We start from the raw sequence: 19573 nt of genomic DNA, 5'->3' as shown, positions 1-19573 counted from the left end.
AGAAAATAGCATTTATCAGTTATTCCCTTTGTGACGGGAACTTTACAAACGTTGATTCATTAATCACAGTAATCCCATAGAACTTGTGTTCATCCTGTTTTTACAGATGAAGAAACTGAAGTTTCAGGTGGTTAAGCTGCTTGCACAAAAACAAGTAGCTAGGGAGAGGCATGTTCTAGAAACATAGACTAGAAGCAAGTTCCATGTGATTCCAAAGCCCAGCTCTTTCCACCACCTCTTGATCTTTCTAGGGAGGAAGCTGCTTCTTTACAGGGCTGAGGCCCATGATCCTGGATGGGGGGGCAATGGCTGGACCACTCATGGAGGCCCTGGGCTAAGTGACCTCTGCTAGCCACTGGCTTCTGGAAAGCCCATGCCCAAAAGGTTTTCCATCCTTTGAGTTCACACCTAGCCAGTCTCAAAACCTAAAGTGATTTACACCAGCTAAATGCTGGCCTCACCATTCGTGGGAAGGAGCCAAGACTTTGTTTGAATGAGCTCGCCATCTCTTGGAGAAAGCATCACGCTGCAGCCATCCATAGGTATGTTTTGGAGAGAGTGTGTTTGTGTGTCTGTCCATGTATTCATGTGTCTTATAAATTCAACCTTACTCAGTAGGATGGCATTCTTGGATAACAGACCCTTCAGCCAGACGGCCAAAATTGCAAAGGCAACAGTTATTTTTTGGCTGAATCAAGTTCTTCAGCCTTAGCTGAAGATGAAGGCAAATTGTGCCTGTGTTTTCTGGAAATGCTGATGCTGAGATGGGACCTTACTGAGGAATTCACCAAGGCCCGAGGGAACTGAGAAGATAAATGCTACCAGGCGGCTGCAACTTGAGCAAAATTCCAAAACAATAGAATGTCAACTGAAGATCATAGAAGACTCTGGCAAGTATGACAGAAAGCAATGGCAATGGCTGGGTCCTGAGACCAATGAGGATGTGGATAATGGGTGCTGGCACTACAAACACTGCTTTGAAAGAAGCTCGAAGGAAAGGAGGCAGATTCGGCACTCCCTACCCAGGACTCCAGCTCATCACTGAGGAAGAGGGAAATGCAGCCAGCGGTTTGGCAAACTGCCCTCCCCAAATACCCCTGTTTCAGCCTTCACAGTGGTTTCCTGAGCAGCTCAGGGCGGGCCAGGTATGGGTTTCTCCTGTCATGTCAGTGTTCTCGCAGAGAGGGCTTTTGGGCCCTTTTGCAAAGTGACTTGGCTGGAGCCACACTCCTGCCAGCGTGGCAGCTGTTACCACTTATACCAAGAACATCTGGCCTGAAGATTGCAGTAAAAGTGACACTTGTCTACAGAGAAAAAATGTTGAAGTATACATTTTGGACATGAAGAAATAAGTAATGACATTTAATGTTTTCATAAAGCTGCTACACTGAACAGCAATCGTCCAAACCCCAGGCCCAGGCATAGGTGTATCTGTCTATTGCTGTGTGCCTGCAGGTCTGTGAAAGGCCTTGTATCTGGAACATCACTGCCTGATGCAAGCTTTGTCCTCCCTCTGAAGACATAGAACAAAGGAGGCCCTTGGTAAGACCTCTTCCTTCAAGATCTAAATCACAAAATTGAGGAGCAGGGAGCAAAATGTAAGGAGCACCCACCAGATGACAGGAAAACCAGCTGAGTTGCAATGGTGTTACTGGGTAAATCACATTGCTGGGGTCAAATTTCTCATCTGTAAAATGGGAGTGTCACAGATATGTTTAAGGTTCCTCCACATTTTATATTCTGTGCTTATTAAAATAGAGACAATTGCACCATTCCTATGCCAAGCCTGTAGGTTAAACACAATTCTTTCCAGATCCTGCTAGTAAAATGCACATCCCCCTTGATGTGGTGATACTTGCCACCCCTCACTCAGGATAGGAGAGAGTGTCAGACAGAGCCACCCTGGAAGTTATGGGCTCTTGGAGAGGAAGACAACACCAAAAGGGGGATGATACTCCCAAGACCCTCTCCTGATTTCATGCTGCCCTGTAATACTCTTCCCAGCTATGTGCTCAGCACATTGCCTCAACTTAGGCATCTTCTGCATTTGATTTTAAAGAGCGGAGGCTGAAGAGAAGATGAAGCATTCTTCCAGTAACTAGCTTCTGTCTGGTTGGTAGAATGTCAACTGGTGATACTATAATGACCACAGTGAGGTTGGCAGAAATTTGGGTAATCAAATAAGAGTGTATATTTAATAACTTTTTGATTTGTGAGTGATCAATCCTTTGCATAGTTCTATGTCTTTTGAATTAAAATGTGTTACCTCTGCCAAAATTACATGTGAACAATGCATTACTAATGTGCAATTATCATCAATAATATGTATATTACTGGGTAAATGCATGGCTTATCAAAGAAGATCCTATGAGCCCTTTGTTATTTTCTCTTCCTCTAGGAGGTGCCAGGCTCCTGCTCTGGTGCCAGGAGAGGGGAGTGACCACGTGGAAGGGCCAGAGTGAGGTTGCTGGCCAGCCCAGACTGCTTACTGTCAGACCAAAGGAGAGGTGGCAGCAGATTTAGGGCTTGTGGTTCTGTAGAGCAACCGCGGTTTGGTGTTGCAATCTTTCTAAGCTTTAGTCTATAGGCTTTTGGTATGATTTTGTAGCTTTATCTCTCAGTTCTAGAAGCTGAGATTAAAGCAAAGACACTGAACAGAGCTAATGCCTGGGCCTGGAGATCTGAATGGTGTACACTGCAAACATTCATGTGCCTACCTAAGGGAGCAGGAGGGAATAGGACTGGAACATGGCCTGGGCTTCTGCATTTCCAGCAGGTTCCCAGGTGATGCTGATGTCACTGGAAGACCACACTAAGTAACCAGGGTGCTGCCATTATGAGCTTGGGTTTTGGAATCAAATATCTAGGTTTAAGTCCTGGCCCCAGACTACCTAGCTTTGTGACTTTGGGATAAGTATGTAACATTTACAAGCCATGATCTCCTCAGACATGAAGCAGGAATAATCATTATCTTGATGCTTCAGTTTGCTAAGAGGATTTGTGAAGCTCATGCTGGGTCCAGGACCTGCTAGGCTCTGAAGAGGAGTGGGTCCTTGGAAGAACTGTGTCCCACTACTGACCTCTGAGGCTTCCTTCCACTTCCAGTACCACACTCATGAGCCTAGGCACAGCCTCAGAAAGACTGCTGGGCCTCAGTTCTTCCTCAACAAAACAGGAGTAACAGAATGGCATCTCCTGTGGGAGGTGAACCACAACAGAGCCACATTTGCTCAGGAGCCCCGACTCCTCTGTGACAGAAATCATAGTTCATGGGAACCTTCTGTTAAACCAGAGCCCTATATACACTGATCCTAAGGAAATCTTTATAAACACTTTAGAAGATATGCAAACATCACCTCATCTATACATATGATAGGTGACAAAAATTGATAGAACTCATATACAACACTTTATGCTACTGTTAAAACCAATAGACATGTAAAGTGAGTTTTTACCAAAATGAAGTTGAGAAGTACTGTTAAAATAAAAGCATTAAAAACAACAGCAGCAACAAACATGTTGACTAGTGCCTAATGTCCTGACCCCAAGTGACACAAGAATAATCAGCTATCCTAGTGTGTCCTTTCTGCTGTCTAGACTGCTTCTGTGTGAGATTAACTGGAAATCCTATGAGAAAATACAGAATGTGCTGGGTGAAGGGGCAATCAAGGACTCCTCATTGAGCTGGTGGCACCTTCCTTCTCTTTGCAGCTTCTGATGATACTCATGGAACAAACTATAGGTTAAAAAAAAAAGCCCACTGAGTGACTTTAGAGGCCTCTTTTCCCTCCTCTTACGACATATGCAATCAACTCTCCAGCACTGAAGTTAACTTCCACTGACCTGAAACTATAGAACCCCTTTGGCCTCTGTTTGACCTGTTTTTGGAGGGCAGCTTTGCTCCTGGGTTCTCTTCTGTTCCTCTGTGTTTCCAAGGGAGCTCTTCTGCAAAAATGACTTCCCTTTGAACTGAGATGGATATTTTTCCAAGACCTAGGGCGTTCACTCACTAGTATAAATCCACATGAGGGTAGCATGGGAACCTCTCCACGATGTGATTGGAAGCAAACCCAAGCACCTTGCCCCCACATCACCCTTCAGGCCCCTAGTAGCCAGTGCTGTCTTCAAGATTAGGAGCTAAGAAAGCCTTTGATGAATATCAGTTCTGGTCCTTATCTCTTATAGATAAAGAAAAGGGGGTTTACAAGAAGAAACATACTGAAGTACATATAATGCTTTAATAAAGAGCCATTTCTTTACATCTGGATAACTTCAATCCTCAGGATTCTCCTTAGCAAGACCCAGACCTACTGGGTAGAATCATTCTTTACTAGTGGTTCTCAATATGTATGTGCTCTAAAGACCACTGGTGCCAGAGTCATCAGTGGAGCTTTTAAAAATTGCCAACTCCCCAGCCCACTGTGGGCCTCCTAAATCAGAGTGCTGGGGATGAGGCCCGGGAATCTGCATATTGACAAACTCTCCAGGTGATTTCGTGGCACAGGACTTTTGAAAAGCACCTGTCTAAACCACTGACACCTTAACTCTCCGATACCACACAGGCAGGAACTAGTTGACTGACCCACCCTTGAACTGAATTGGGGTATGTGCCCGGCCTTCCCTTTCCTCAGTGGGTGGCCCTTGTACCAGGTTGGCTAAGAATGAAATTCTCTGTCCAGGCATCCTGCAGTGGCACTCCTGCTCCCAGTTACTTTGCTGCCTGTGCAGGACCCTGGGCACTGAGAACTAATCTCCTTTTCTATCTGTGTGGATCTGATAGCCTGGCACAGCTCCCATCAGCTGTCTTCTCCGAAAATTAAGAATGAACTATCCTGACTACATTACATGGCTTATTCCTCCTTAGATAATCTCCTGAAATGTTTGTTGCAGAATGAAATTTTGGCAAACCAAGTCATGATTCCAGAAACTCTCTATGTGGGATAGATTATAACACTTTAGTTTTAAGTTTTCTCTCCATTTCTTTATTGTTGACATGTGATATGAAAACCAATACCTAAATGTACTAAAAGAACCCAACCATTGGTCATTTTGAAGAGAAAAATCATATGCTAATATATATTTTCTTTCTTGTTTGTTTTGTATCTACTTCAAGTGTTTCAGCAAATGCTTTTCTTTTCCACGGAAAGGTTCTCATGTAGGGAATTGGAGACATTACCAGCAAATTTATTTGCCTGGAGTCACCTAGGAAGAGAATTATGGTAGGAACTGGCACTTCAAGTGCTCCCCCACTTCCAGCGTAGACCATGGAGGAAGAATATCTATCTTTTGAGGGTGGATAAATAAGGGATTTTAGTTTTCTGCTGTGTGCAGAATCCCTACTACATTGTGATGTAACTCAGATGCACAAATATGACTCTATGACTCCTCCTCCTGAGTCTAACTTCCTAGAAATCAGAGGAAATATTTATTTTTATTTATTTATTTGTTTTTTATTTTTGCAGATGGGGTGGTCCCCTTCCAGTTCACTGTATTTATTCCCTTTGTGGAACATTCTCAATTCCAATCCGTCATCCTTCCATCCCTCTCATCTCCCCAAAGCTGATGCTTAAGTTTAAGTTGCACTTGGTAGAGGAACACAAGGTATTAAAGCCACATCCAGCAGGATGCTTTTCAAGTTCCCAGGAGCAATAGCATCCCTTCTAGTTGGGCCACCGCCTTGGGGGCTCAGCACCTCTTCAGGGTGACAGTCTGAAGCCAGGAAGCCCCCCTGGCATAAACACTAAAGAGGCAGAAGCACCTGGCCTTCTATTCAGTGGGTAAATTCTACTCATGCTTTAAGGTGAGGCACAGCGCCGCTTTGCATCACTTAGGGAGGGTTGGTGTATGTAGTAATTCTTTGGAATGTCCAAGTTGAGTCCACTCTCTTTCCACCCCTCACTGCAAGCTCAGGATAGGGAATTGGGAGGCCCTGCCTCAGAGGAGCAAAGTGAGTGATGGACAGCAGGAGGACACAGCCTTCCTCTAAGAACTTGGAGCAGGTAGGGAATCTGTCTTTCTCTCTGCCCTTTCCTTGCTTGTTTTCTCTCGGTGTTTTGCTCCAATGAGTGGACCTGACACTTTAGGAACTCGTTCTATGCAATGTGGCATAGTCCTTTGTAGACAGAAATTGACCAAAGAGCCTGTTAACAGGTATATTCTTAGGATTTCTCTCTTCAGGTCTCTATCTGAATACCTGGAGCTATGATGACGAGAGGGTCCTGCTACAATATTCTGTACGGAAATTTGAAAAAAAGAAAGCAGCAGAGGAATTGGAATCTAATGATCTGGGAGGAAGGAGAGGATAGGAAACCTCACGTGTTTCAGGGAAATAGATTCACGAAAACAGATTCTCTCCCTCCCCGCGCTGTTTCAGAAAGTCAGGATTTGGGATCCGAAGCAGGGCGTGCCGACCTACGAGGGGCTGCGGAGGGAGGCACCGGAGGGCACTTCTCACCTCCGGGTGTGCCAGGAGGGGCACGCGGACCCAGCTCGCAAATGCAGGATGGGGTCCCAGTAGATCTTTGCTCATCATCTTCCCAGGACCAGAAGCGAACGGCGGCAGATAGTTACTAGGAATTTCGGATTATTTAAAAACAAACAAACACATAAACAAAAGCCCTCATCCATCTGAGAGCAACGACGTCTGGTTTGGGACAGGAAAACAGAAACCCCATGGCGAGAAGAAATTCCTCCTCCGTTTGCTCTTTGGAAGGGTAAGCGTGTGCGTACTTTTAAACGAGTAGCAGCAAACTTCGTAATTGAGAAAAGAAAAATTGAAGGACTGAAATACTCTTGGGCAAAGTGAAATAAGGATACTGTGGGTTAGAGTTTTCCAGGAAGGGGTCCCGAGATGTGGCCTGCTCGCCAGCAGGGGGCACGTTTTCTTTAGGATTGCGTCCCAGAATCTCGAAACCTCGAAACCGGACTCTCTCCGAGTCCCATCGCCGGAAATCGCTCTGCAGATAGTAACGCTCCGGTGTCTGGAAATGTTTAATTACCGCGAACACTCCTTCCTCCAGCGCCTCCCGCCGCCGGTGCAGCCCGGCAGGACCCAGCGCCGCGGGTGCAGTAGGTGGCTCTATCCGCAGGATTCCACCCTAACTATCCACAATTCCGTTCAAACTACTGTTCTCCAACATCCCCGGTTGATTAGACACTGCCTTGTTTCTAATGCACTTATTTACACCTCGGAAAAAGGAAAAGTTCATTAACCTTAGTACATAGATCTGTATGTGTCTAAAATAATCTGACAATTCCAATCTGTGTAAAACGTAAAAACCCATGCCGTCTTTTACATACATTTTACATTTGATCTTCGCAACAGAAGACAACATCATTCCATTTTCCCGATGGTAGTATGTCCGTGCAATTCCATGCTCATATTTATGCTTCATGTCACACATATTTTTACAAACCAAAGGTATATGCGTGTGTGTGTGTGTGTGTGTGTTGTTACATTTATAAAGGTGAAAGAGTTACATTTGTGTGCCCGTAAAGAACTTACCAAACGGGAACTGCCTGGAAAAACAGTTCACTTTCCCTTTCAGTTTTGATACTGTAACTTGTATGTCGCTGTCACAACAAAAAACACCGGCTCTTGGGTTCACCTGGCATCTGTTCTTTTAAGAACCCTGGATTGCATTACGTTATCAGAGGAGTTATATGAACAAATGTGCGCAGGAGTCCTGTTACCTACCTCCCGTGCTTAAAAATGCTTCCCACCCCCAAGCTGGATTTTGACCTGATTGACCGTAATGGTTCCAGAGGAACTATTGAGCCATTACTATCCATCATCTAAATGAATACAGAGGGACGCCTAAATCTCCAGGTTATTTGAAAGCTCTGTACATGCGTAAGGGGGTTTCTAACAAGCACACCCCCAAATGTCTGCAAAATAGTTACAGGAAGTAGTTGCGTTGGAAGCAAAAATTCTCAAGTGCTGAGCAAATTCCATTTGAAAGAATGAGGTCTTTTTTTTTTTTTTTTTTTTTTTTTTTTGAGGCTATGGGGTGCGGAGAGGTGGGGTTCATTTTTTTTTTTAATCCAAAACAACTCAAAGCAATATAGACCACATTCTAGTTAATTTTCTGGAAGCTGCTCGCTTTTCACTCCGAAGACAGACTGGGGCGCTTTCCCAAAGAGCAGGAATCTGGAGAGGGGCTGGGGATTGGCGTGGAGACAGGAGCAGCGGCAGTCACCACCCCAGGCGTGCCCAGGAAAAGGCGGCAGCAGGGCTTGCTGCGGTACTGGGTTCAGTGCGGTCCATAGTCCGGAGGCCCGGGCAGACGGAGGGATCGCTCCCCTGACGGACCTCACACCGACTAGCGGGTTGTGGAGCGGAGCGCCGGACAGAGAGGTGGAGGCCTGGTCTCTACTGCGGGGACCCTTCTTCTAGGCTGCCTGGTCCCAGCCGAGTCTGGGACTACTCGCGCGCCCGCGGTTGCGCCCCGAAGGCAGTGAGCGAGAGAGCTAGAAAGAGCCGCGGCGGAGTTCGCGCCGGCTGGAGTCCTCAGGCTCAGAGCTAGCAGAAGTTACAGCCGCGGTGGCAGAGTGCGCTGGACTTCCAGTAATGGGATGGGAGTTTTGTCACCTTCATTGGGTTTCCAGGAGGACAGAACTGTTGGGTTACCGAGGACGGTTACCAAATTCGAAACGTGACGTCCTCGGTAGTCCTAAACACATCTAACCTTGCTTAAAAAGTACCCTTGTTGCTCTTAGGTGTCCTGAGTCCTGCCCTTGTCAATCCATCCAAGCCGTAGTCTGGCACCACGCTGCGACCCAGGGCCCGCTTAATGTGATCAGTTTCTCTTAAATAGGCGGGGGATGGGATACCCCAGCACTGAGCGGCCAGACGAGGGATTCTTAGCTTCCTGGGCTTCTTCCTGCCTGCCCTGCCCAGAGGGAACGCCTACTCTGGTTGGCCTCCTGTGGAGATCGAGGCTAGAGTTTGGGGGTCACCCCCTTGGGAGCGCAGAGTGGGATGGAGGACTTTCCAGCTCCTAGCAATTCTTGAATTTCGTTATCCTGGCTCTCTGAGGCTGTGCATTGTCAGTGACCTAGGAGACACTTCTCTGAAGCCAGGCTTCTGAAACAGGTGAGCCCTTGTGGAGGGCCATCCTCACCAGCGCTCAGGTACACTCTGGCCTTGTCCTGTTCTGGCCTTGCTGACCAGCTCCAGGCAGAGGTGGTCATGATTCCTCTGGGAGGCATAGCCTGGGGGACCAGCACCAACCTTGCTTCCAGCACCCTGCTCTACATCCACTGCGGTCTAGAGACCTGAGTCAGGATCAGTTTTCAAGATAATCTGTCAAAGCTGTGGTGAAACAATTCGGTTGCGTGTTTCTTCTTTAAGATCAGGGACACTTTCTCTCCAAGAGCTCTTTAGGGATCCTACTACTTAGAGCTTTCTGGAAGTCCTGAGGCATATTGGCCAAGAGCCCTGTTTTAGAAGAGAAAGACAAAGAGAAACATAAAAGAAGCCCAGTTGAGCTGTGAGGGGTGCATAGCAGAAGATTGGGTATTTACACCCCGGGAGGTTCCATCCCACCTGAATGACCAGCCACTGTTCCTAAGTGATCTGCACAACCAGAGGCCCTATTGTATGGGCATTTTTTTTTTCCTTCTTAACTTTTGCTGCTGGTAATGGAGGTTACCCAAGCTTTGCTTATTTGGAGAGCCTGAGGCTGGAACAAGCACACTCCCTGTGCCCCAGGTGGAAGCCAGCAAAGTTCAGCATTGGCCTTTGTAGACTTGCCCTCTAGGCCTTTCTTTGCTCTTGAAGCTTGCTGTTCTGGAATCTCTAGGAAGGAGGTGTGATCTCAGTTCCCTTCTCTTCCAAGGGTTCTCACTCTAGCAAGAATGTCACTGCATCCTAGCAACTGCTAAGATTCCAGAAGCACGGACAAACTTATGTGAATCTCTTACTTCTGCACTGACCTGAGGCACTGGGTAAGAGGGTTCGCTGCAGCAAATATTGCACCCTCTCTTACTCCTCCTCAAACAAGACAAAGTTACCCAGGAGTTGGAAGCTAGATTCTGTTCTAAAGGCCTAGGGATATAAGGAAACCCTCATTCAACTATGCCTTTGGGGGAGGGGAGTCTTCATGACCATCTCCCTAGGTCAGGTATTACAAACTTCTTCACCTCCCAAGAAAATCAGATTTGCAAACCAAAGCTGGAGATAGCAGAAACTCCTTGGGAGAGAGGCAGTACCAATACTTAGGGACCTATGGAAGCTAGAATCCAGCTCCAAGGGTCACTCAGCAGCAACGCTGGGGCGAAGGCAGAGAGTGCAGTTGTGTGATCTGGACCCACTCAAGTCCTGGGAAACCAGAGACGCCTCCTGTGCCAAACCCAAGGCCTGGAAGGGTATTCCAGAAAGGCATTAGGCAGGGATTGGGCTGGGGTCAGCCGGAGGTCAGCTTTCAGAGATGAGTAGTCAAGGGGGTGTTGGTACCCTCCATAAAGCCTAGGCAATGAAGACAGAATTTTTAATGTCCAGACTCTGATTCCTTTCCGATTAAGGACTCCACCTGAACCAGCTCCTTGACTCAGAAGCCCTGGAACTGACAACTTTGCAACTCGGCTGGCTTGCCAGTGCAGCTCTCTAAACTCCGATCCATCCTAAAACAAATATGTGAGTAGAGAGTGCCACTGTGTATTAGGGTGAAATCTCAGAGAATTCTGGGCCCCAGGAAAATAACTTTCCTGACCTTTCACTACTCTTTATTCTTTCTACTGGACTCCAGAACTTAGGGTCTGGGGTCAGCCATAAGCACTCGGACTTTACAGCTCGCTTGCTTCGGTGACCCTGGCCCTCCCGCACCAAGAATTAACCAGCGCTGCCTGGGTTAACACCCTGGCCCCGAGCACGCTTGGATGTGCAGGAGCTGCTCCACACTCGGGGTCTGCTGCCTCTGGAAAGAGATTCTGGGAGGAAGGCGACTCTGTCAGGCGCCAAAGTGCATTGAAACCCAAGCCGCGGTGTGAGGATCCCGGTGCACAGAGCTACAGCCCCTCCCTCCCTCCCTTCTCCCAAAGAGCACGGGCTGTGTCCTAGGAGTCCAAGTATAGGACCTCGAAACGTGCAGTGCCAGCCCGCTCTCATCTGCTAGGGACCGTTTCCTCCAGCGCGCCAGGCGTGCCCCTCTGGACCTAAAAAGGCAGAAGGGGTCGCGTGGGACTGAAGAGGAGGGGACGCAGGTTGGGAGAGGCCGGGTCCAAGCGAGTGCAGCTGCCAAAGTCTGCTGCCCGGGTCAGCAAAAACTTTGTCTTTCATTGCGCAGGCGCATGGCAGGGTTGGGGGGCAGGGGAGGGAGGAGAGGAATCCTGAGGCAAGGGGCGGGGGTGGGGGTGGTGGAGGAGGGAGGGTGGTGGATTAAAATAAGTAGGCGGCTCGGTGCTAAGGGATGAGTGAGTCGGAGCTCGGCCTCTCCCCGGCACGTTCTCAGCTGCTCCTGGTTCAGACCCAGCGAGGGAGCTGCGACCGAGGCTCACCATCCCGGGCGGGCAGGACCCGGGGCTGCTGAGCGCTCGCTCCCGCGTGTCCGACGCTTAGAGTCCCCGCGGCAGGAGAGGAGTCGGGACTCTAGAGCTCCAGGGGCGCCTGTGGGCTCCAGCGCCTCCGGCTTCCCCAGTTCCCTTCAGCTAAAGCCCCAGAGACGTGCTCAGCCCCGGGACCTCTGCGGAACAAGGTAATTGCAGTCCTGGGCGCCCGGGCTCAGCAAGGCGAATGCGGGCAGGACTCCCAGGTTCCTTGTCACTGCGCGGCGGGTGTCTCCTCTCTCTCAATGCCCCCAAGGAAGCTCTTGACAGATGAATGCTGCAGGACTTTTGTGAAAGTGAGAGCAGGGTGGTTGGGGGTGCTGGCTCAGGACTTCCCGCGCGGGGTCCTCGGTCTCTGACCGCCGGGGATTGAGGGGGCGGGCCTCAGCTACTGCAGCCAGCCCGCCCGGCTGTGCGGAATCCCGGGCGAGGTGCCCACGGACTTTGAAAGTCAATATGCGGGCCCCCTTTAAGAAACCAGAGCAACTTCAGCGGGCACAAACTTTCCCGAGACGCGCTCCTATCTCTGGCTGACGCCTCGGCTGACGAAGAAGGAAGGGAGAGGGAGTGAATGGCCACAGCAGCAGCCGACCGCGCCAGGGACAGGTGCATGCCCCAGTCCGGTAGCGCTTTCGTTCAAGTTTGTCTTTTGAGACGCTCTGGTATGAGGCCGACTAGACCCGAGAGCGCAGGGCCGCGAGTCTGAACCCCGCCTGGCACTTGCGCTCTGACTTAGGGATATTCTCCATAGGATGATTGCTCTGTGTCGTCAAGGCCTGGAGCGGAACCCTTGGTTGTCCTGGTGCAGGGAGGCAATGCTGTGGGGCGCAAGGACTGCTTTCCACTTCGAGACTCAAACACAGCACTAGTGGAAACTCTGTGGAGCCGCAGTGTCTCCCGGCTGGGGACTGGAAAAGTTCTGTTACTCCCCTGACTGTCCGCTAATCCAGCCGTCAGGATAGAAAGAAGGGGAAAGGGGTGAGGGCCTGCCTCCTGAACTAATTTCTCCTCCGAAATGTCTCGGATAAGAATGAAAAACCACGTTTAGTCCTTTTTCAGCAGCTCAGGCAGTAGTGGGTTGGGCTCTCAGTGTGTAAAGTAGCCGCGAGGGTTTCTTTGTTGCCACAATTTGGTAAATTTCACCCAGGCTAAGAGCTGCGCATTGGCTCTGGGGAACAAAACCACGTGCAAGGCTAGGTGTCCCAGCTTCACAGCCCCCTAGGGAAGAGAAGGGCTGGAGGGGACTAGCAGCGACCGGCGGCGGGTAGATGTTCCATCCCAGGCTCCTCGAGGTAACTGCTGTTTTATTAAGATTGGGGAATGGATCGCCGAGGACGCAGAGGACATTTAAGTGCAGCCGGATGGCCGCCTTACCGATGGGTTCGTTAGATCTCGTTTGTTGGGAGAATGCTACAGAAGTATCGGTGCGGTCAGTCCTCTTCACAGGGGTCCGGACGCCTGTCACCACTCATTGGAGATTCGATGTCAAGGCTGATTTTCTTGGGTTTCTTCTGGGCTCCCCCAGGCGCAAGCTCGTGGAGTTCGCTCCCATCCTCATTAATGCAAGCAGTTAACTTGCTCACGCTCAATTAGCCCCAAATAAACCACTTTAATAGACTCTGCACACTTCATTAATGCCCGGCATAGGACTGGCGGCAGACCTGGGATTGGCGCTCCACCGCGCGAGGAGCGCGAGTGCCCGCACTGCGCAGGGACCCGGGATCCCGAGCGCGAATTGCCTCTGCTGTGCGTGGTCGGGTCCCCTTATTCTTTCCCCCAGGTCCCGAGGCCCAAGCTGTTTCAGGAATGGATGCTTAGCCCGGGGAAGGGTTTTCCATCCTGTGTTTAAAGATCGAAAGTATTTGCCCTGGGGTTCCGGAGTCCGAGGGGTCGGGGGCTCGCTCATCCTTTCTGACTGGAGGGGCTAGGGTGAGACTGTTTTTCTCTTAGCTGACCTCCTGAAACCGGATCGTGCTTTCGGCCCATTCTTGATACTAGTGTAAAGAGCCACGTTTCGAACGAATTTCGTCCGGGGGAAAGTACTTGGCGGGAGCCTGGGGAGCCCTGGCTTCCGAATGATTCAGAAAACAAGGAACGGGCTGGGCCGCGGAAGAAAATAAATGTAGCGTTGGGGAAAACAAGATCGGGCAGATAGCCCGGAAAGGTTGGCTCCCAGGAACCATTATAGCTGCAAGCATTCCCCCTTCCCGGCACCCCCTACGGAGCCCAAGACGGCTCCGGTCTTGGCTCCCAGGAAGAAGGCGAAGAAAGGCCTAGCGAGGTTGGTGGTTTCTCCCACCCAGGCACGCAGCGGGTTCGGACTAGTGTGCAGCCCAGAGTCCCACAGCCACGGCCGCTGGCTTGGCCTTGGATAAGCCAAGCACCCAGAGGAGCAGGAGGAGGCCTTCGCGGCGCCCACTGGGCTCTGGGACCCGGAGATGAGGATCTGATTTCCAGCGCCTGGAAGGGAAGAAGAGGTGACAGCAATTCAAAGAGCCCTCATCTCCCCTAAGTCCAGACCGACCTTTGAAGTTAGCGAGGCTTCTCCTCCTTCCCCTTCCCCTTCCCCAACCCAGATGGGTCCCAGCTTCCTCTCTGGCCCAATTTGAATTTTATTTCTCCTTGTGTCCGAGCTCTGGGATAGTCTCAGTTTGTCCCGGGCACGACCCGAACTTGGCTTGGCGCAGTAGAGATGACCGTTGCTGAAGCCACGGCGCTGCCGGCGGGACCAGCGCTCTGCTTCAGAGGCCAGATCATGCAGATACTGTGCCTGCTCTCGCCCTGAGGCTAAACTCATTGCAGCGGTTTGTATCCGAGTGCTAATTTAAACTGCGCAGGCAAATCGCTGCCAGCTCATGGTGTTTTTACGCCCCATTCCCAGGAAGGCCTCTTTCCTTAGGTCCCACCACACAGCCAGTGGCCCCCTTGCCAGCTTCCAGGAGAAAAGGTTTTCCTGGGTCAACATTGTCCTCATACCTCCTAGGAAAAGGCACTGCACATCCCTGGACAGAGCCAGGCTTTGAAAGCCTCGCTGCAGCGAAAGGTAGAGGAGTCTATGCCTGGGCCTTGCCCTGGGCTGAGGGTCAGCTCAACCTGGGGAGGGGGCACAGCAAACTAGGGAGCAGAGCAGAGGCCAATGCATCCCAGGGAAGGGAAATTACTCCATGTTAGAGGAAATGACCTAGGAAGAGGAGAGTAATGAAGGGTAAAGGAAGAAGTCAACAGCAGGGGATTGAGGCTGGGCAAGAGAGAAGGGAGTCCCAAGGACCCTGCTGTGACAATGACTTCTTAAGTAGCCCCAAGCTAAGAGCCAGGAGTTCAGTGCTTGGGCTTCCCAAGGCTCCCTGACAGTTTAGACTTTGCTCACCCTGTTCTTTCCTCCACTGGACACATCTGAGTTAGGAGTGTCTGGGAGGTAGAGATGAAAAGCATTTTTGCAGAGCTCAGATGTCTCCATGGAGGCTGGAGACCATGGCCAAGAAGGTCTGGAGATGCCAGCCCCTGGTCACTTCAGTGTGGCTTTCCTCTGGCCTTGCTCAAGCTGTCCAACCTTGCAGTTGGAGGTACATAGACCACAGGAATGGAGGCCTGGCCTCAGTGTTCTTGCCTATAGGCATACCCACCTGCCCAGGGCTCACCACACACAAGAACATGCTGACAACCCAAAGACCCAACTCCCTTTTTCTTTGGGGGAGTGAGGGCACTAATGCCCCCTTGTTTGTTACTGCAATTGTTTGACAGAGTAAATGAATGTGGATATTAGCACCCTCCTTGAAAGCAAAGTGGTCCCCAAGGGCTAAGGCAAGGCAGAGAATCAGTCCACAAGCAGCTTCAGAGAGTGAAGCCAACAGATTTCACTTATATTAAGGCAGGGAAGCGGATTTAAGGTCAAAGTTGAGGGTTTTGAGGAGAAAGATGACAGGGCTTCTGGAAGCCAAATCGAAGGTCAGCCAGAAGACCTTAACGAACGGGAGCCAGGAGGTGCATGCATTTGTGTGTCTGTGTATGTGTGTTGTCTGTGAGGCTCTTCATGGATGCTATGTGATCGTGTGTGTGAGATGCAGGAGTTACTGCATTTTTTTTAAAAGTCAGTGTTGTGCTATAAAACACTGGTTGTCCCAGTCTTTGCACCTTGTCAATTCTGCCTCAGAATGTGTGAATCTGCTTGTGCATTTCTGTGTTTATCTGCAAATGAATGTGTGTGTTCCCCAGCTCCTGTTATCTTTGCAGGAGATTGTGATTCTGTGTTGACCCAAGCTTACCTGGCTGTCAGTTTCTACAGGACAGGCAGTTTCCCTGTGCTTGTTTTTTTCTGTGTCTTGTATACAGTAGACCCTTCCCTCTATCAAGCTGTGTGACTCTGCCAGAGGCCATTTGGAGGGAGCCCTCAGACCAAAGAGGGTTCTGAAAAGAGGGCTCCCCTGTACTTACATTTCTACCTTCTTTGTGAGGGCAGTGGGTTTTGGGAATGGGGTCTTAGACTCTTAGCTCCTGCGCTGGGTGTGAGGAGAGGGTGTGGCTGGGCTGAAATTCAGGAGTAAGGCGACCCACGCTGAACTTCTTTATTCCTCTCCACGCCCCTGCCTTCTTTTCTTTGCAGATCCGGATTGAGAAGCCACTGCCACTGCCGAAATGGGCAGCAAAACCTTACCGGCGCCGGTGCCCATCCACCCTTCCCTGCAGCTCACCAACTACTCCTTCCTTCAGGCAGTGAACGGCCTGCCCACAGTGCCTTCGGACCATCTGCCCAACCTGTATGGTTTCAGCGCGTTGCACGCTGTGCACCTGCATCAGTGGACGCTGGGCTACCCGGCCATGCACTTGCCACGCTCTTCTTTCTCCAAAGTGCCGGGCACCGTGTCCAGCTTGGTGGACGCGCGCTTCCAGCTGCCCGCCTTTCCCTGGTTCCCTCATGTTATTCAACCCAAGCCCGAGATCACCGCTGGAGGCAGCGTTCCAGCGCTGAAGACTAAGCCGCGCTTTGATTTCGCCAACCTGGCCTTGGCCGCAACGCAAGAAGATCCGGCCAAGCTTGGCCGCGGGGAGGGCCCAGGCTCCCCTGCGGGTGGGCTGGGTGCCCTCCTAGATGTGACCAAGCTGTCTCCAGAAAAGAAACCCACAAGGGGACGTCTGCCTTCCAAGACCAAGAAGGAGTTCGTCTGCAAGTTCTGTGGCCGCCACTTCACCAAGTCCTACAACCTACTTATCCATGAGCGGACACACACCGACGAGCGGCCCTACACCTGTGACATCTGCCACAAAGCCTTCCGGAGGCAAGACCACCTACGGGACCACAGGTGCGGCACTGCGCGTGGCCCAAGAGAGAGCTCTCTGCCTCTGGCCTCACCATCTTCCTCCCTAACGAGGTTCTTGAGACCCCCTACTGGCTCCAAGCCTCTAGAGCTTCAGGGAATTCTTTAAAATCAAGAAAGAAAGCCTAGGAGACCCAGGGTTAGGTTTTGGAGCATGGGTTCAGGAAATGTAGGAATAAACAGGACCCAAGATTAAGTGAGGTCTCCGTGAGCTCCAGACAAGCACACAGCTTCCTCCGCCCCACTTCCTCCATTTTCAGGGGTGTCCAATAGAAGTTTCTGCCATGAAGGAAATGTGACATGTGACACATGTGACAGTTAAGTATTTGAAATGTAATAGTGCACCTGAGAAACTAATTTAGTTTTATTTAATTTTAAGTAATATTAATTTTAATAAGCACACATGCTAGCGGCTACCATCTTCGACAGTGCAGGTCGAGCAAATTGTCCGACCCCAGCTCCCTTTACTCATCGTCAGTGTTGACCTTATTAGGAGGCCAAGTTTGCCCCTCCTGCCCACCAGGAAGGCACCTTAAACAGGTGGCTTAACCTGTTTAAGGATCAGACTTTGCTAAAGCATCTCCTTCACCTCCCCACTCCATCCCCAATCAACATTTTGTCCCATCCACACTTGGTACTGACTATACACTTTTATTTTGAGGGCAAGTGCCCCATAGCAGTGGGAGGGGATCTTGGGCAACTGTTTATAACATTGCATCATTTTGCAAGTATGAACTCTCTGTTTCTGCCCTCAGATATATTCACTCCAAAGAGAAGCCCTTCAAGTGTCAAGAGTGCGGGAAAGGATTCTGCCAGTCCAGGACTCTCGCTGTCCACAAGACGCTACACTCACAGGTGAAGGAGCTCAAAACCTCCAAGATCAAATGCTAAATAGAGCCTCTGGGTCACAAGGACCCTGGGCCCAGTGGCCCTCTCCTCCAGAGGGACCAGAAGCCTGACTCTGGCGGGCAGCGGGAGAGGCGCTCGCTTGGGACCTTCCACCTCTCCAACATTGTCCCTTGGGTCCCTGGCGCACGCGGCACTTCAGAGCCCCGCCCGGGGCCGCGACCCCGACCGTCCCGGCTGCTCCCCTAGGACGCGGCTAAACTCTTGGCCAAAAGGCGGTACTCACGTGGCGGAAGGGAAACTGCATTAAGAAAAGAACGAAAGCTCCGCGGAGCCGCAGCGGCGCCTCTCCCAGAAGTATTACTTTTTCTATTGTTGTTTTTATACGTTTTCTTTTTTATTTTTGTCTTTGACCATATAAGCTTGTAACTCTGACTGCAGAGAGTGAGGGGTGAGGGGAGAGGCAAGGAAGTCCTTAGCACTGGCAGCTCCCACCTCCTCCTCCCGCCACTGCCCCCTCCCCCGGAGCCTGCAAAAGTGTAATCCCTGTATCTGCTTCAGCCTCCCGCCCCAGGGACCGCCGGGCAGGAGCGCCCCCTCCCAGCTCTTGCGGCTCAGCCCGCGTCCTTGGGCTCCGGGACTCGTACAGCAGGGCGGGGACCTCAGGCCTGGGTCTGCAGGGGGCCCGGCCTCCGCTGCCGCGACACTGCGAGGGAGCAGCCAGCCAGGAGCCGGGCGTTATATTGCGATTGGCACTTTATGCTGACCATCGGTAACGGACATTTATCACTGGAGTTTTTTTTTTAACTAATAAATAAACGGTTATTTTACAGGCATTGCAGGATAGGTAATTTCCCTCCTAAACGCAGGAAACCGGGTGGATCCTCTCTTTGAGAGGACCACGTTTCTCTGCTGGAGGCCAGCGTGTCCCCCTCCTACCACCCCGTCGTATTAGGATGACAGGGCTGAGATGGGTGGAGAAACGTTCTCTCTCCCGGGTAGGTCTGCCTCTGCCTCTGCCCCACCATGTATTGATTTTCTTACTTTTCTGCTCCGCCTGGGGGTAGGGTCTCAGCCTTCCCACTCCTCACCTCTAAAGGGCTGTGAGTTTACGAAGAACCTAATCCTGAGGGCAGAACACCGCCCGTGAGAAATCCCAGATTCTCTGGGTGCTGAGACAGCGTCTCTGAGTGCTGAGATCGCTTAGGGTGCAAGAGAGAAGAGAATGTCGTTCCCCACCCTAACCGAAGGCCTCCCTCCTGGCCTCTGGCTTTGGGGTGGGAAAGACCCGCCCTCACAGAGCCTCAGAGCTGTACTGTTTCCTGTTCCCCGGGTCTCAACACTCGGGTGCAAATACACAATGACCGCTGTCTCCCAGGAACCCCAAACCAACATCACTCCCTCCCTTAGGATCCCTCAGACACCATTCTCTGCTTGGGACTTGTCCTCTCCTAGGATCGTGGCTCTACAACAGCGAAGATTCCCTACAATTTTAAAGCCTTGTCAGGAATGGTGGGGGGCGGGCGCCCTGGGAGGCCCGGGACGCTTAGGAGGAGAAATTCGAGTCCGCCCTCCATAAGCTGAACCTTCCCTGGGGTGTCTAATTTTCCCACAATTAGAAGCTAGGCCTCCGGGGCTCTCCTCCTTGGGGCGAGGCGGAGCTCCCCCAGCTCCGGCGCCCTCACCGCCGGACTGCGCAGGCGGTGGCGCCCGCGGCCTTTCCCAAGCGCAGGATGGCCTCTCCAGCTTCAGCGCCCAGAGCGCGGCGGCCGCGGATGACAACTGGACTATAAGCTTCCCTGCTGCAGGGACCCAAAATCCCAGCCTCAAGCCGGGCCCTGCTGGCTGAGAAAGCGGCAGGGGATGAAGGA

The 19573-nt window shown here is 51.0% G+C and overlaps 1 protein-coding gene across 1 annotated transcript; it reads left to right on the top strand.

The window, feature by feature from the left end:
• The first annotated feature begins 11388 nt into the window (after positions 1–11388).
• Positions 11389–18535, top strand: OSR1 (odd-skipped related transcription factor 1). Its single transcript, XM_007971379.3, is given in 5 exon segments — positions 11389–11693; positions 16145–16841; positions 17612–17723; positions 17725–17844; positions 17847–18535. Coding segments are annotated over 4 exon segments (1002 nt in total). The 5' UTR covers positions 11389–11693; positions 16145–16176; the 3' UTR covers positions 17952–18535.
• Positions 18536–19573: the final 1038 nt, after the last annotated feature.

Source organism: Chlorocebus sabaeus, chromosome 14, assembly GCF_047675955.1.
Source record: "Chlorocebus sabaeus isolate Y175 chromosome 14, mChlSab1.0.hap1, whole genome shotgun sequence".
Lineage (NCBI taxonomy): Eukaryota > Metazoa > Chordata > Mammalia > Primates > Cercopithecidae > Chlorocebus > Chlorocebus sabaeus.
Note: the sequence above shows the minus strand (reverse complement) of the source record. Positions and strands in the feature narration are given on the sequence as shown.